This window comes from Mobula hypostoma, chromosome 6 (genome assembly GCF_963921235.1).
Source record: "Mobula hypostoma chromosome 6, sMobHyp1.1, whole genome shotgun sequence".
NCBI classification, from domain to species: Eukaryota; Metazoa; Chordata; class Chondrichthyes; order Myliobatiformes; family Myliobatidae; genus Mobula; species Mobula hypostoma.
Genome location: NC_086102.1, coordinates 51,637,257 through 51,654,881, shown reverse-complemented (window position 1 = coordinate 51,654,881; position 17,625 = coordinate 51,637,257). Strand labels below are relative to the sequence as shown.

Below are 17,625 nucleotides of genomic sequence, written 5' to 3'. Positions count from 1 at the left end.
AGAGAAAAAAACTTCGGGTTTTTCTCAAATGGAAGGAAGGAGTTCAGAAAAGTAATATAGCATGTTCTATTGAGGAATTTCCATATTTTAACAGAGGGTAAAGCAGGCTTCCAAGTTATTTATCATTAGTATTTTATGTTTGCTCTTCCTGGCATGTAAAGTCTTAATGATGCATCTCAGCTGTGATTGTTTGGAGTGAATGGTAGATATGTGATTTTTCCCATCCCACACAAGAACAGAGTCAAAAAATATCTCCATCAGCTTCAGTTTGTATCAGCTGGGAGATGCATATCATCTGTTCACATACTGATGATTGATGAGTGGTGTGGAGTTCACCAGAGGCCCAGGTTACCCACCTCAGTCAAGGGTTCAACATGCCAGTTGGTAGTGAGCCCACATTGCATATTGTACTTCAGAACAGTCTATGGGTCACAATGGGTCAATCCAGTCCACATACACACTGAGGGCAAAAGAAGTTCAGCCCTCTCCTACAAAACAGTTGATGGTGAGCCAATTGTTGATTTTAAATCTGAGGCAGATAGATCTCTATTAAACAACGTTAAGTAGTCAGGTAAATCCCATTTGATACAGGATCAAGCCATTGTTGTTCTCAGGTTTCCCCACTCCAGTCCATGTCAAATGTTCCTTATAACTTAGCCTTTTGCCTTCATGATCTCCTTTCACAGAGTGGATTAAGTTATCCAGAATCTACTAATTTTTCTAATTTCTATTTACTAAATGTAAAACATTTCTCAGTGCCAAAAGTAAATAGGGAATAAACTTCTCTTTATCCAGTCAAAAGGTGATTGGACTTAAAAATTGGCTGTCAGGAAAAAAATGTACAAATGATTCAGCCACGCATAGACAAAAGGCTCTGTCCAAGGATGCACTTGGGGGAGTGATTCTTAAGAATAGCTTGGTGTTTGGATGTCTGATTTTGAGTCTTCATAATTTAGTCAGTTGGAAAATTTTGTGTCACTTTGAATAATGATACAAAGTAAACCTTAATAACTCAAAAAATGCTAAATCTATTAAGAGATGTTATCTTGCACCAGCATCTTGTAAATGGTTGTTGTGTGCTAACATTCAGTATCATGTGATACTGAGGCTTGAGGCTTGCTAAGTGCTTAATACATAGAGTGCTTGATAAATCAGTCAACAAGCATCTGTAGCTCTGACAGCCTGTGCACCTAGCTCACACCAGGCTCATTAGGGCACTATATTTTATTCAGATTAGAGAATTGCACCCATAATTCATGTGGTGCATTGGAGCAGCTGGCCAAACGCAGAGTGTCCTGAAGAAGAAAGCACGCTGAGGAAGCTTTGCTCAGAGTATCATGGCCTTTATGTTTCAAGGCAGTGGCTTGCTACTAAGAACTATCTGTTTTACTTGCAGCAGTTTCTGTGATTCTTTAGTGTTCTGTTGTCATGTGAATAGATTTATCTGTTTGCATGCTATATGACAATTCAGCTTACAGAGAGCCTCAAGCTGGACTCCATCTGGCTCTGCACCTTTCCAAGTATTTCAGTATTTTCATGCTTTTCTCCTTTGTCATGAGGAATTGCTCTTTGCAACTCCACAACACTATGAGTTTAATTACCTTGCTAAAGCTGCACACAATATCCAGTGCGGTGCCACCTTGGTCACATTATTTCTCCATTTAATCTCATTCCAGGACCACAGGGAAGAACCTACACTCAGTGAGATCTGTCTTTTCATGAAAGAACCCAAAGGATTAGTGGGCACTTAAACATTCCAAAATGTTCCATTGCACACTTCCAAGAGGAAATGAAGATCCTTTTGGATAACTTTTCCTCCTTGCCTCAACCTTCCAATTGGATCTGAGACAGGAAATTTCCTTCTTTTCCTTACTTATTATAAAAAGGAACTGGGCAGACTCCCTACTGATGTCAAATATTTACTTCCCTCACATTCTCATTTCCTTTCTCTTCTCCATCCATTTCATTTTAAGTTCATGTTTTAATTAGTTATCCTACTTACTTTCTCATTTACACTATATATCTCTTCCTTACTTTCTTCCTTCCATCCATGTATTAGTTTTAACTTTCAATTCATTCATTCTCATGATTACTTTCTCTGAGAATAATGAGGTAGCTTCCTATTTATCCACACAATGACTTAACCCTGTACGAGTTATCACAATATCCTTATTCTCGGAGGTTGTTCAGTTTATAACAGCTAATTAATCTCATGTTATTACTAATATTCTTGCTGCTTTCAGATTGAATTCATATCTTCCTCTGTAGAAAACAAAAGCGATGAGAATGTCTGTATACCTTAACTAAGAGACCAGTTCAATTACACCATAAAAGTCATTTACGGAAAAAGTACAATCACTGAACTATTTCATTTTAAATGGTATTCAGGTGCTTGAAGGATATGGGCAATATAAATCTAAAGGTCTTAACTTTCTGAACCTTCTGATTAAATGTCTTTTTATAATCCCTAATCTGTGCGATCTTCTCAGTCGTACACCAAGCTCCATCATATATGTTGTTTCTTTTCCTAGTGTGGTAACTAATGCAATATTCCAGGTACCGTATATATTTATAAAGCACCTGAGATGCTCCGAGTCTAACAGGCAGCACACTTATCACATTGCTTCAATTGTTAAGCTGCTGTACACCTTTCAGCCTGATATACATTCAATCAACTGGCAGCAGTGAAAGCAAACAACCATTCATTATCTTTGATCTAGTTGTTGGGATTCTATCTGCACTTTTGTTCAATTTCAATCAACACGCAAGCTCTCGAAAAGCAATTTTTGAGATTCACATTAGAGCGTATTCAGGGATTACTGACAGAGCATCTCTGCAATCCTGTTACAGGGTAATGAATCAGAGAATCATTTTTATTTCAAAACTAGTCAGTGCCTTGCCTCATTCAGCTGGACAAAGGATTTCACTTTAATATAGCTGAATGTGATTTGAAGCTCTAAAGTCACAAAAACAATTGTTCTTATTGAGATAGATTCAGGAGAGGTGGGGCCAGATTGCTGGGTGGGGTAGACAGTGTTCCATCAATATCTGAACTTGCCCAGTGTGTAATTATGCTTGCAGCAGCACCATGGGGATGCTTAATACTACAAGAGGCTTGTAATGATTCTGCCTGTAATGATGTTGCTCTATTGCATTGATATAAATAGATGAGAACATTACATCCTGGAGCCATTATAATTACCCTGAAGGCAAGGTTTAAATTAAGCTACACTGAACTATCCTAACCAATACTTTCTCTCACATCTTGATGACTGCCTTGCACACAGAAAGATGTGATATGTTCAGGGAGAATTTTATTCTGCTTAGTCATAAGGGCATCAATATATCCTTGCTAGATTTTTTAAGAATAAGCATTCAAACCCTTGATCCTTATTGTGCCCCAATTTCCAAAGAGGTGGAGAGGTCAGGAATTCGGGTCATAGCACCTTGGAATTTTAACTCAAGAGCAAAAATGCTTTTGGTATTGATTGATTTGCTACCAGGGAGTCAGCCTAATCATTAGGTGAGCACAGTGTGAGATGGGTAGCCTTCCCACTTTCTGCACTGGAATTCATGAAGTGATTGTGCACAGTGTGAATAGAAGGTTCCAATACTGAACATGAGATCGTGGTGAGCATAGGTGAGTTAGTGATTCCAAGAAGGTCAGTGATTACAAAGAAAATCAGAATAAAGGAGGGGTTCTGGCTGCAGACCAGCTTGAAATCTGACAGAAAATGATTCTTCTCATTGCCAACATGGTGTTAAGAAAGTACTAATAAACACAAGAGATTCTGTCAATGTTGGAAATCAGGAGTAACACATAAAAAACACCGGAGGAATTCAGCCATGCAGGTATCGACTATGGATGAAGGGTCTCAGCCCGAAATCTTGTCTGTGTGTTCCTCTCCACTGATGCTTCCTGAACTGCTGAGTTCTTCCAGCATTTTGTGCGAGTGTTGTTGACAAAGCGTTTACTTTTCTCATGCAGCAGCTCTTGTTGATTTTCAGCTACTGTGGAAAATTGGGAGAGTGAGAGAGAATAGCTGGGGTCTGCAACCTCATTTGAATATTTAATTGAACAACCTATTTCTTGGAAATGAGCCTGTGATCCCCACAAATTCCATTTCCATTTAAAATGAAAGTAGCAGTTTGAGGGAGTTAGGTTAGGTTTGGGACTGTTGAAATTTAACATTCCTTCCAACCTACAACTGCTAGATTTTCCCAGGACAAGTTTAGAATAATTGATAATCTAAAATTTCCAATGGGCCAAAACACTAAAGATTAAATTTCCAAAATGTTTTCTCAGCTGTAAAGTATTTCAAAAACTAGCATTTTTTACCTCACTAAATCTCTTGAACACACAATTTCAAAATTAGACCCATTGTGCCTGATGTTTATGATAAACTGAGGGCACTTCCATTGATCGAAGTCTCTGAAGGATAAAATCATTACTTCAGAAGAAATTAAAGCAACTAATTCATCCATAAAGCTAAAGCTGAACATGTTATGGAAACATTGCTAATTACAAACATTTAATCTAATCAATGCTCTGGCTATCCATAATGCAGATAATCTGTTATTTATCTAAATAATGTAATTCTAAATTAATTTTACCACTTTATATCAATTCAGTCACTGATCGCTGTTAATGTATCATTAGCAATCCAGTTAATGATAAATTACTATGATATTACTGAATCACGATAACCGCTATTACTTATTTTAGTCATGGAGTCAGAGCTATGCACAGAAGCACGATCTTTGGCCCCATCCTTGCCAATCAAGATGCCTTCCTGATCTGGTCCCATTTGCCTGCATTTGGCCCATATCCCTCTAAATCTTTCCTAGCTATGAATTTGTCCAAACATCTTTTAACTGTTAAGATTATACCCATCTCTCTCCTGTTCTCTGCCCAATTACTCATTTGAACTTTATATGCTTATAGAATTTCTTCAAGTTCAAGTATGCATGCAGTCCAACTTGTCATTCCACTGATCAAACACTGGATGCAGCACCAGTTGGAGGGTCAGTCCCAACCAGCATGGATGCTCTGCTACATCGATTCTGGCATCTCCTCTCCTAGGCTGCTGCAACAGGAAAGCCCACAGTCTGAGGCCTTGCTACAGCAGCTCCCCACCAGCTGTCTCATCAATAGACAAGGGAAACGAACTTGCAGCATTTTACATGACCAATCTTCATCAGGGTCTTGCAATCGCAAAAGAAACGTCCAAGACAGCACTCGCTTTTAGACTGCATACCACCCTCATGCACTGACCCTGAGGCCTTCCTGTGGCAGGCAGTAACATGGTCCACACCAAGTCAGTTCCTGCAGCTCCTCTGACAATGAGCAGCTCAACGAGGCAGTAGACCTGCAGTACTTGAGGTTTTTAATGTCCAGCGTTGTCTTCCAATCATAAAAAAAAGACATTTAAAAAAGACAAAAACACATTCTGTTGGCCCCAAAGAGGTCACTGCATCCAAATGCGCTGCCATTTTACCAGAAATCTTAGGGTTCTCATTTACTTTATCTTCCAAGGATATTTTATGCCCCTTCTGGTCTTTCAGATTTTTTAAAAGTATACTCCTAGATCCCTTCTGTTATTCAAGGGAGTTGCTTGATGCCAGGTGCAGAATCATACTTCTTTTGTTTCTAAACAGTGCCTCAATATCTCTCATCACACAAGGTTCCCTAATCCAGTCACTCTTACTCTTCACTCTAACAGGAACATGTTGACCCTAAACTGTCCCTCCTCACTTTTAAAAACTTCACACTTGCCAGACATCTATTAACAGCTTCTCCTAAACCAGGGGTCCCCAACCGTTTTTTGCAACGCAGACCGGTTTATTATTGACAATATTCTCAATATTCTTGCGGACCGGCCGACCCGGGGGGGGGGGCGGGGTGGGGGGGGGTTGCCAACGGACAAGAGCAGCAGCCAAATACGTTGTGTTTACCCCGAGAAAGACTACAATGACCATGAAGCCTTGTGCGGGCACCAGTACGCATGCATGTACATGCCAATTTTTTTCTACAAATCGTTTTTGGCGATTCTGTTCAGGGGGACGGGTGTTAATCACGACCGGAATATAGGTGATAAGTGGCTAATATAATCAATTTCATTTGTAGAAAGGTTTATCTAACGAATTTAATATTAAATACACAGCGCATATTTTCCTCGCATGAATATAATGATAAGTCAATTATCAGGGGAGGACAGGGGAGCTTGAAGTAAGTATTGAACGAACTTCTAGTAGAAGAGGTAGAGGCAGGTTCAATATTATCATTTAAAGTTAAATTGGATAGGTACATGGACAGGAAAGGAATGGAGGGTTATGGGCTGAGTGCAGGTCGGTAGGACAAGAGTAGCGTTCGGCACGGACTAGAAGGGCCGAGATGGCCTGTTTCCATGCTGTAATTGTTATATGGTTATATAAGTCACTTATAAGTCAATAGCATCATAACGTTTTAAATAACGTTTGGATATTAAACACACAGCACATATTTTCCCCGTATGAACATATAAAATCATTGCAACTTACCAATATCGCTGAATCAGTGGGAGCCCTGGGCTTGTTTCCCTGCAACAAGTCGGTGCCACCGAAGGGTGATGGGAGACAGTGATACTCGAAGGGGTTCCTTATGTCCAGTCTATTCCGCAATTTAGTTTTCATTGCATTCATTGCAGAGATATGTTGGAAATGGAAGCAACATTTTCGGTGCTTTCGTGGCTATCTCAGGATATTCAGCTTTGACTTTGATCCAGAATGCCAGCAGAGATGTTATGTCAAACATACTTTTCAGCCCGCCGTCATTTGCAAGCTCGAGGAGCTGATCTCCTTCCCACGCTGACATGGATGACGCGCGGGTAATGACCTCACGTGCGTTCAAGCTCAACAGTGGGTGTGACAGGGAATGAGGAAAGGTGCAGCTGACTCATATCGCCAAATCATATCGTTTCCTCGTGGCCCGGTAGCACATGCTTTGCAGCCCAGTACCGGTCCGCAGCCCGGTGGTTGGGGACCGCCGTCCTAAACAACAGTTCCTGTCCAATGGCATCAAAATTAATTGAGAACCATCCTGCATTTTGCAATAGCTATTTTAAAATGCGATCATGATCACAAGTTCCAATATGCTTCTTCACTGACACTTCCATGCACAACATAATTTCCCAGGAAAAAATCAAATGCTACTGCTCTCTAGTAGAATCATTTAGATACTGCTTGGGGAAACTTTTCTGGACACATTTCACAAATTCTGCCCCATCTAATTCATTAGTACTATAACAGCCCTTGTCAATATCAGGAAATTCAAATCACCTTCTAATACAACCCTACTTACCCTCACATATTTGTTCTTATATTTCTATCTGACTATTGGGTGAGCAAAAGTACAAACCTATCAAAGTGGTTACTCTTACATTTGACCCACATTACTTCAGGAATATCCTCTCTAAATATTACCATGCTCTTCTCCTAATCAGAACCACAACTCACCTTCCCTCTTAGCTCCTCTATTATGACAGAGGCATATGCGATTCACAACATTCAGCTGCCAGTCTGGCCCATTCTTCAACCATATTTCTGTCATAACATAGAAAGAAATTCGGCCTGTCCCCTAAAACCCTCACTAATTTTTATAGATGCACCGTAGAAAGCATTCTTCTAGGGTGCATCACAACCTGTTATGGAAGTTGTCCTGTCCAAGACTGGAAGAAGCTGCAGAAGATCGTGAACACAGTCCAGCACATCACACAAACCAATCTTCCGTCCTTGGACTCACTTTATATCGCACGCTCTCGGAGCAGTGCTGCCAGGAATCAAGGACACGACCCACCCAGCCAACACACTTTTCGTCCCTATTCCCTCCGGGAGAAGGTTCAGGAGCTTGAAGACTCCTATGGCCAGATTTGGGAACAGTTCCTTTCCAACTGTGATAAGACTGCTGAACGGATCCTGATCCGGATCTGGGCCGTACCCTCCAAATATCCGGACCTGCCTCTTGGTTTTTTGCACTACCTTACTTTCCCTTTTCTATTTTCTATTTATGATTTATAATACAAATTTTTACTATTTACTATCGATTTGTACTCCAGAGAGTGCAAAGCGCAGAATCAGATATCACTGTGATGATTGTACACTCTAGTATCAATTGTTTGGTGACAATAAAGTGAAGTTAAGTAAATATCAAAATCCCATGTGCCTATCCATGCCCTGAGCTCACCTGCCTTACGTGTCAGGCTTATTGCATTAACATTAATGCAATCACAAGGAAGGCATGCCAGCAGCTCTACTTCATTAAGAGTTTGAGGAGATTCAATATGTCACCAGGCACTCTTACAAATGCCTATAGAGAACAATCTGACTGGTTGCATCACAGCCTACTACAGAGGTTCCATGCATAGGATTGCTAGAGGCTGCAGAAAGTTGTAGACTTATCCATCTCCATCCTCCCCGCCATTTAGGACATCTTCAGGAGACAGTGCCTCAGGAACATGGCACCACCATTAGGGATCCTCACCATCCAGGACATGTTCTCGTCTCATCGCTACCATTGGGAAGGAGATACAGGAGCCTGAAGACCCACATTCAATGACTCAGAGACAGTTTCTTCCCTTCTGCCATCAGATTTCTGAATGGTCTCTCACTCCATGAACTTTACTTCATTTTCCTTTTACGTTATTTATTTATTTTGCAATTTAAAGTAATTTTATGTCTTGCACTACACTGCAGCCGGAAAACATCATAAATCACAAAGATATATCTTAATTAATTAATCTATTTATTTATTTTTTTTTAGAGATACAGCACGAAATAGGCCCTTCTGGACCTTCAAGCCTCACCACCCAGCAACCCCTGACAACCTCGATTTAATCTTAATGTAATCACAGGACAATTTACAATCACCAATTAACCTACACAGTACATCTCTGACTGTGGGAGAAAGCGGGACGACCTGGAGAAAACCCACCATTCCATGGAGAGGACGTACAGAGACTCTTTACAGAGGATGCCAATATTGAACTCTGAATTTCGACGCCCCGAGCTATAATAGTGTCATGCTACCATGCCACCTTGCCGTGGATAATGGAAGGTTGGAAGTATAAAAGTTAACATAAGCTTACTAATACAAAGCAGATTGGGCGGATAAATTTAGACATTAACTAGGCATTTAAATATAAGGAGGATGACAAATTCCAATAATGTCTGATTGAACTATTAAAATATAGTTAAGATTTCATCTAAAGCCATAAAGGATCCTCTTCCCCAAGAGATCAAAAATTATATTCAATATTTCCTTTTAGTAAAACTAAGCATGTTTCAGTGCATATCTTCATTGAAGTTAAAGCTAAAGGATTTCTTATGGACACATGTGGGGCTGAAATCTTTCAACAGGGAATTACCAAAAAGTGTTCTGTGTGCGTCAGTGTGTTCTTGACATCCATGGCTACCCATTGCAGTGCAAGCCAGTGAGCTGAGGGACAGGCACATATCACACCTCCCATTCTACTTCAGCACTGAACACAGGGACAGATCACACCAACTAGGGAGAGATAGCTGGCTATACTTTATGTCAAATCTTTCAGCGTAACATTAGGCTTTTGAATGGGGTTGTTAAACGAGCATGTAGAGATAGCCATTTTTGTAATTAATTTTAAAATTTTTAATTAACACAATGATAGGTGGATAACAGCAACCACTTTCTTCAATTAGTTATCCTTTTTGAAATATTTCTAATGACTCTGATCATGAAGGACTTACGCTTCCCAGTTTTTACACTGCAGTGTAAAGGTGTGAAGGTCACAAATATACAACCCACATAGAGCTCTTCATTGGATATCCTCTATCAAGTAATTGGCACAGATATGTTCGGCCCCACGTATCTATTGAAACTGCTTGCTCTTCACTTCAATCTAGTTATTTATTTAAATATGTTGTTTGAAGTATTTAGTTTATCCAAAAGGAAACATCTGGTATAAGAACATGATTTTGATGTCTTAGCAAAAAAAATATTTCTCAATGGCATCAGATAAATCCTTCACATTTATATTTTACCACATCAATCAGAAACCAATTGGAGTTTGGTACACACATCAAAGTTGCTGGTGAATGCAGCAGGCCAGGCAGCATCTCTAAGAAGAGGTACAGTCGATGTTTCGGGCCAAGACCCTTCATCAGGACTAACTGAAGGAAGAGTTAGTAAGAGATTTGAAAGTGGGAGGGGGAGGGGGAGATCCAAAATGATAGGAGAAGACAGGAGGGGGAGGGATGGAGCCAAGAGCTGGACAGGTGATTGGCAAAAGGGATATGAGAGGATCATGGGACAGGAGGCCCAGGGAGAAAGAAAAGTGGGGGGGCAACCCAGAGAATGGGCAAGGGGTATAGTGAGAGGGTCAGAGGGAGAAAAAGGAGAGAGAGAAAAAGAATGTGTGGATATAAATAAATAACGGATGGGGTACCAGGGGGAGGTGGGGCATTAGCGGAAGTTAGAGAAGTCAATGTTCATGCCATCAGGTTGGAGGCTACCCAGACAGAATATAAGGTGTTGTTCCTCCATCCTGAGTGTGGCTTCATCTTTACAGTAGAAGAGGCCATGGATAGACATATCAGAATGGGAATAGGACATGGAATTAAAATGTGTGGCCAGTGGGAGATCCTGCTTTCTCTGGCGGACAGAGTGTAGGTGTTCAGCGAAACAATCTCCCAGTCTGCATCAGGTCTCGCCAATATATAGAAGGCCACATCAGGAGCACCAGATGCAGTATATCACCCCAGCCGACTCACAGGTGAAGTGTCGCCTCACCTGGAAGGACTGTCTGGGGCCCTGAATGGTGGTAAGGGAGGAAGTGTAAGGGCATGTGTAACATTTGTTCCGCTTACAAGGATAAGTGCCAGGAGGGAGATCAATGGGGAGGGATGGGGGGGACAAATGGACGAGGGAGTCGCGTAGGGAGGGCAACTTGTTTATGTCTAAATGCTATCTAATGAATAAATTTATCTCACCAATTAGATTTGTGTTAGGCGGCTTAGATTACATCAGATAATGGTACTCATTACTAATAACTACAAACCTACCCCCAATATGGATGGTTTCCTTTCATGTTCAAGTGCAAGTTTATTGTCACCTGACTGTACGTATCTGCAACCAAATGAAACAATGTTCTTCGGGACCACGGTGCACCCACAAATCATTAATCGCATACAACAAAAAAAAGCAAAATATTACCATAAATAAATAAAATATAATTCAAAATGCATGTAGTGCGCAGAGCAAGTAAACAGTAAACAGACTGCTGTCCTAGTGATAAGACCTCAATGGTGGCAGGGTATTCATTAGTCTCACAGCCTGAAGGAAGAAGCTGTTACACATTCTGGCAGTCCTAGTCCTGATGCTCTGTACCTCATGTGATGTACTCTAATGTGCCCTGCAAAGGGTGTAAAATGCACTAAACAATCTCTTCAATACACAGGATTGTTTCACGAGAGATGCAGGTGTAAGGGAGTACTGATCTGTGTTACTAGACAGCTCCACTCACATATCTAGGGTAACTGATGTGTCCTTAAGCCAGTTTTTCCTTTAAAACCTCTTGCTGCTGCTTATGGAAATTTCTCTGAACCTAAGTGAAAGAGACCAAAAAGAACACTCAATAATAAGCCACAGATAAGTAGACATAATGATTTAATTCTGACCTATAAAAGGTCAGAGGAAGGGTCATTTACCTAACTATTTTTCTCTCCATACATATCCCCTCACCTGCAGTGTGTTACCTGCATTGTATCCAGTGCAAGCCAATGTTTGCCTCTTCCGTTGTCACCTTAGCACACAGGTCTCCTAAGTGCTGTACTGACATGTTATGGTTGCCAAAACATATTTCTTATCCACCAGAAGACAGTATCCTAACTTTGTCAATCCTGGTCAAACTGTTCATTTCTTTTATGACATTGTTCAGTGGTGTGCGAAATGGAATTCCTGCTTAGACACTGGAAACAACTTGTGAAAAGATTTTTCACTAGGAAAACTTGTCTCACCAAAAGCTTACTCTGATGACATTTTTCCTTGGCTGTTAAAAGAATGTGAAAGGCTTGAATAAAAGGAATCAATGACATTACAATGACCACTTCTGTCATGAGTTTTTTGCAAAATAAATCTGTGATACCCAGGCTACAGGAGCTTTGTACACTCATGTGTCCTCCACAAAGTTCAAAGTTCAAAATAAATTTATCATCAAGATAGGTATATGTCACCATAGACAACCCTGTGATTCTTTTTTTGCGGGCATACTCAATAAATCCATAATAGAATAATAATTATAACAGAATCAATGAAAGACCAATCAACCAGTGCATACTGGACCAGAGGCTGGGGTCGAAGCGCTCAGCAGAGATGGTGCTCAGTGCTCGGTGTTGGAGGGCTGGTCGGAGGCTCGAAGTGGTCGGGTGCTTCCAGGATGCTGCATCGGCATGTTTGCGATGCTGGAAGCTCATGGCAGGGAGAGTTTCTCCCTTCAACCATCTGCGTGAGATGATGGGACTTTCGAGAGACTGTTCATCACCAAATTACAGTATTGTTTTGCACTGTTGTAACTATATGCTATAATTATGTGGTTTTTGTCAGTTTTTTTTTAGTCGTGGTTTGTCTTGTGTTTCTGTGATATCATTCTGGAGGTACAAATTGTATCATTTCTTAATGCATGCATTACTAAATGACAATAAAAGAGGACTGCGTGTCCTCATAATCTAAAAAAAATCTAATCTAAAAGACAACAAACAGTGCAAATACATAAAGAAAGAAATAATAATAGTAAATAGAGGAGGGGAACGTCGACTCAGACCATGAGAGGCCTGCGTCAGGCATTTTCATGCCTTACAAGCTGCAGATTGGAAGTCTGTGTGGGGCGCCACTCCTCACACAGACACTAGAGCAATGTGTGGTTAAGTGCCTTGCTCAATGACACAAACACGTTGCCACAGCTGAGGTTCAAACTAGCGACCTTCAGATCACTAGACGAACGCCTTAACCATTTGGCCACGTGCCCAACATGAATAGTAAATAAATAAGCAATAAATATTGAAAACATGAGATGAAGAGTCCTTGAAAGTGAGAGTATAGGTTATGGGAGCTTTTCAATGATGGGACAAGTGAAATTGGGTGAAGTTATCACCTTTGATTCAAAGGCCTGATGGTTGATGGGAAATAACTGTTCCTGAACTTGGTGTTGTGAGTCCTGAGGCTTCTGTATTTTCTTCCTGATGGCAGCAGGGAGAAGAGAACATGACCTGGGTGGTGGGAATCTCTGATGATGGATGCTCTTTTCCTGTGATAATGCTTCATGCTGATGTGCTCAATGGTGGGGAGGGCTTTACCCATGATGAACTGGGCTGTATTCATGACTTCTTGTAGGTTTTACAGTTCAAGGGCATCAGTGTTTCCATACCAGGCTGTGATGCAGCCAGTCAATATACTGTCCACCACACATCTATAGAGGTTTGTCAAAACTTTAGATGTCATGTTGAATCTTTGCAAACTCCTAAGAAAGTACGTGCTGCCGTGCTTTTTTCATAATCGCACATAGGTGCTGGGCCCAGGACAGGTCCTCTGAAATAATAATACCAAAGAATTTAAAGTTGCTGACCCTCTCCACCCTAATCCTCAGGTGAGGATGGCTCATGGACCTCTGGTTTCCTTCTGAAGTCATCGATAATCAGCTCTTTGGTCTTGCTGACATTTGAATGAATGAATGAATGAAATTTATTTCGGTCAGTACAAACATAACAAAAAGCATAATTTTCAACAATGATTTCACAGGACAAAATTACAACAAAAAACATAGATATTCTTTAAAACAGACCGAAAGGGTGTAGACTACAGTTTATTACGCCTACCCCTCTTACTTATACAACAACATATTTGGTGTCAATCATCACATCAAAACAAAAGCTTTCATAATTTTTTAACACAAAATCCAATTCCAAGTATCATTTATTTACATTACTCCCACTTATATTAAATCATGAATTTTATATTTGTTCATAAATTATTTTTAAATAATTTTTTAAACTTGTTAAGTGTGGTGCACGTTTTTAAATTCTCACTAAAACTGTTCCATACATTTACTCCTCCGACTGAAATACAATCATTTTTTACATTTGTTCTTATCCTTTGTTTTTGAAATATACATGTTCCTCTCAAATCATGTTGACTTTATCTCATTTTAAACAACCTTTGGATACTTTGTGGTAGCTGTCCATTTTTTACTTTATACATAATTTGTATTATTTTAAAATCTACGAAATCTCTGAGTTTTAAAGTTGAGTGAGAGGTTGTTGTTATGGCACTCCTCAGCCAGATTTTCAATCTTCCTTCTATATGCTGATTCTGCACTACCTTTGTTTCAGTCTATGACAGTGGTATCGTCAGCAAACTTGAATTTGGCATTGGAGTTGTGCTTAGCCACACAGTTGTAAGTATAAAGTGAGAAGAGCAGGAGGCCAAGCCCATGGCTCTGTGATACACCTGTGCTGCGGGGATGTTGTTGCCAATCCAAACTGACTGGGATCTGTAAGTGAGGAAATTAAGGTTTCAATTGCACAGGAGGCATTGGGGCCAAGGCCTTGACCTTATTGATTAGTTTTGAGGGGATAATGGTACTGAATGCCGTGCTGTAGTTGATAAAGAATATCCAGATGTATGCACCTTTTCTGTCCAGATGTTTCAGGGTTGAGTGAAGAGCCAGTGAGATGGCATTTGCTGTGGACCTGTTGCTCCAGTAGGCAAATGGGAGTGGATCCAAGTCACTTCTTGGGCACAATATGATGTGTTTCATCACCAACCACTCAAAGCATTTCATCACTCTAGATGTTAGTGCTACTGGTCACTGGGACAGGTTACCACATTCTTCTGAGGCACCAGTATAATTAAAGTCTGCTTGATTCCTTCAGGTTGTTATAGCCCGGAGTGGTAGTGGGGACAAGCTCCCACTACCTTTTAAATGCTTCCAATGGCAAGCAACTCAAATAGCCTCTGACAACCAAGTCTAGCTCCTGGCCTTCACATGTAGCTTAGCTACTAAGCCCAGCACAACCATTTCTACAGACAGGAGAAGGAGCAAAGGTAGGTTACTGGTGCCTTAAAACCAGTTACTTCAGGAAGCTGGGGCTCGTCAGCCATGGTTCGCTTCTCATCTAGGAGAAGGAAAATTCTGATCTCAAACCTCCGCTGCCTTGTGGCTATACCCACTCATGGGGAAGTAGTAAACTCTCAGGGAAAAATCCCGAGTTGGCATCCCTGAAGCAGTCTTACATTGAGTTCAACGCTGACTGGAAACTCCTATGACAATGCTGGTACCAAACTGTATCGATCTTTGCCATTTCTTTGGGTTCATCAGTTGCATGGAGAGGGGGAGCTTGCCACATGGGCAACAGCTTGCTCTCCATATTATACTGCACTGGCTTGCACATCTAGACAGCTAGGACTCAACATCCACAGTCAACCCTGACTAACGGAGGCCTCAATGAAGCAGGAGAGTACCTCAGACTGCCAAAGTGAGAGGTTAAAGATCTCAGTGGACACTCCAGCCAGATGATCAGCACAGGTCTTTAGTACTTGGCTAGGTACCCCATCTGGGCTGAAAGCTTTTCATGGGTTCACCCTCACGAAGGCTGCTCACATGTCGGTCTCAGAGACTGAAATCACAGGATCATCTGGGGTTGTGGGAGTTTGTGATAATTCCTCTATGTTTTGACAGACTATGTGAGCATAGAAGGCATTGAGTTCATTTGGAAGTGAAGCCCTGTTGTCAACTATGTTGCTTGATCTAACTTTATAAGGGGTGATAGTACTCAAGCCTTGCCACCACTGTCAAGCATCTTTCGTTGATTCAAGCTTAGTCCGGAATTGCCACTTCACCCATGAGATTGCTTTCCAGAGTTTGTTCCTGGACCACTTGTGACTTTCTGGATCATCAGACTTAATTGCCTTTGATCTGGCCCTCAGCAGACTGTGGATCTTATGGTTCATCCAGAGCTTGTCATTGGGGAAGCTCTGAATGATTTTGTGAGGACACAACCATCTACAACTATTTTAATAAAGTCTATGATAGCCATGGTGTAGTCATTCAAATCCACAGATGAGTCCTTGAACACAGCCCAGTCCACTGACTCAAAGTAATCCTCTAGCCACTCCTCTGCCTCCCACGACCATCTCTTTATTATCCTAATCTTTGGAGCTTTGCTCTTTAGCCTCTGCCTGTATGCTGGTATAGTCAAATGATCAGATTTACAAAATGTGGTTTGGCCATAGAATGGTAGGCATTTCTTATCTTAGTATAACAGTGGTCTATTGTTTTGTGAACTCTGGTGCTACAGGTTATATGCTGGTGGTAATTAGACAGAGTTTTCTTTCAAACAAATCTGGTTGAGGGCCCCAATTATGATTTGAAATGCCTTGGGATGGCCTGTTCCTTGTTTGGAGATGGCATCACACAGTATCTCGAGTGCTTGATGATAGTTGGCTGCTGGTGGCATGTAAGCTGTGGTCTGGATTATGGAGGAGCACTCCTAGGTAGATAGAACAGACTGCACGGTCATGAGAACACAAGTTCAACCAAACCACCACTTCGGAGCACCACGAAGAGTTTATCATGAAACATACACCTCCACCTTTTTCCTTCTCCAAATCAGCAGTTTGGTCCTTTCTGTGAATCAAAAAGCCTTCAGATCTGATCACTGTATCTGGCATGCTGGGATCAAGCCACATCTTCTTCAAACATAAAATACAACAATCCCTCATTTCCCCTCGATGCAGCAATCTTGCCCTCTTCTCCTCAATTTTGTTCTCCAGCGACTGTACATTTTCTAACAAGATGGTGGGCAGAGGGTGCCTCATCCCAATGTGTTTCAGCCTGATTTGGAGTCTTGCCCCTTTAGCCTCACTTCGAGTCATGGTAAAGAACCTTCATCTGCATAAGGCTGCTTGGTCTGGAAAATATTTCAGGCGATCGTGAAATCTGTAGATCATTAAGTTGATTTAAAAGTTCAATACTTAAAGTGAAACTATTTAGAGTTATTGTACATAGCCCACAGAATGTCACTGAGGTTCACCAGTGTCATCTTGGTTTCAGTTGTAGGGTGCAGTTGTGAGTTGAAGAAAAGATTCCCAGCAACTTGCATCCCAATCAGAACCTGGAAAGAAGAGTATTCGGAGAAGAGAGCCAGAGGAGGAGGGGTGGTTGAACAGCAGAGCTCACTGAAGTTAGTGCCAGGAGATTTAGTGGAAGAAGCAGTGAGGGGAAGTACTTGCCTGGAGATCACATCTTGGTGGAGAGATTTAGAAAAGTGTCTTGGGGCCTGCTTATGGGCTATTGTCATACCAAAGCCTGGTGAATTTCAAACACAAGGAAATTTGCAGATGCTGGAAATCCAAGGCAACACACAAAAAATGCTGGAGCAACTCAGCAGGTCAAGCAGCATCTACGGAAAGGAATAAACAGTCGATGTTTAGGGCTGAGACCCTTCATCAGGACTGGAAAAAAAGGTGAGAAGTCAAAGTAAGAAGGTGGGGTAGGGGAGAAAGAAGAACAAGTTGGTAAATGATAGATGAAACTGGAAGAGGGGGAGGGATGAAGTAAA

At 41.1% G+C, this 17,625-nt stretch overlaps 1 protein-coding gene across 1 annotated transcript in view; it reads left to right on the top strand.

The window, feature by feature from the left end:
• The window catches only part of epha6 (eph receptor A6), a 754,868-nt gene extending 745,931 nt beyond the window's left edge, over positions 1–8,937 (top strand). Inside the window, exon 17 of the mRNA XM_063050836.1 lies at positions 8,798–8,937. Coding sequence (XP_062906906.1) covers positions 8,798–8,882 — 85 coding nt within the window. The 3' untranslated portion in view covers positions 8,883–8,937. The remainder of the gene's footprint in view (positions 1–8,797) is intronic.
• Positions 8,938–17,625: the final 8,688 nt, after the last annotated feature.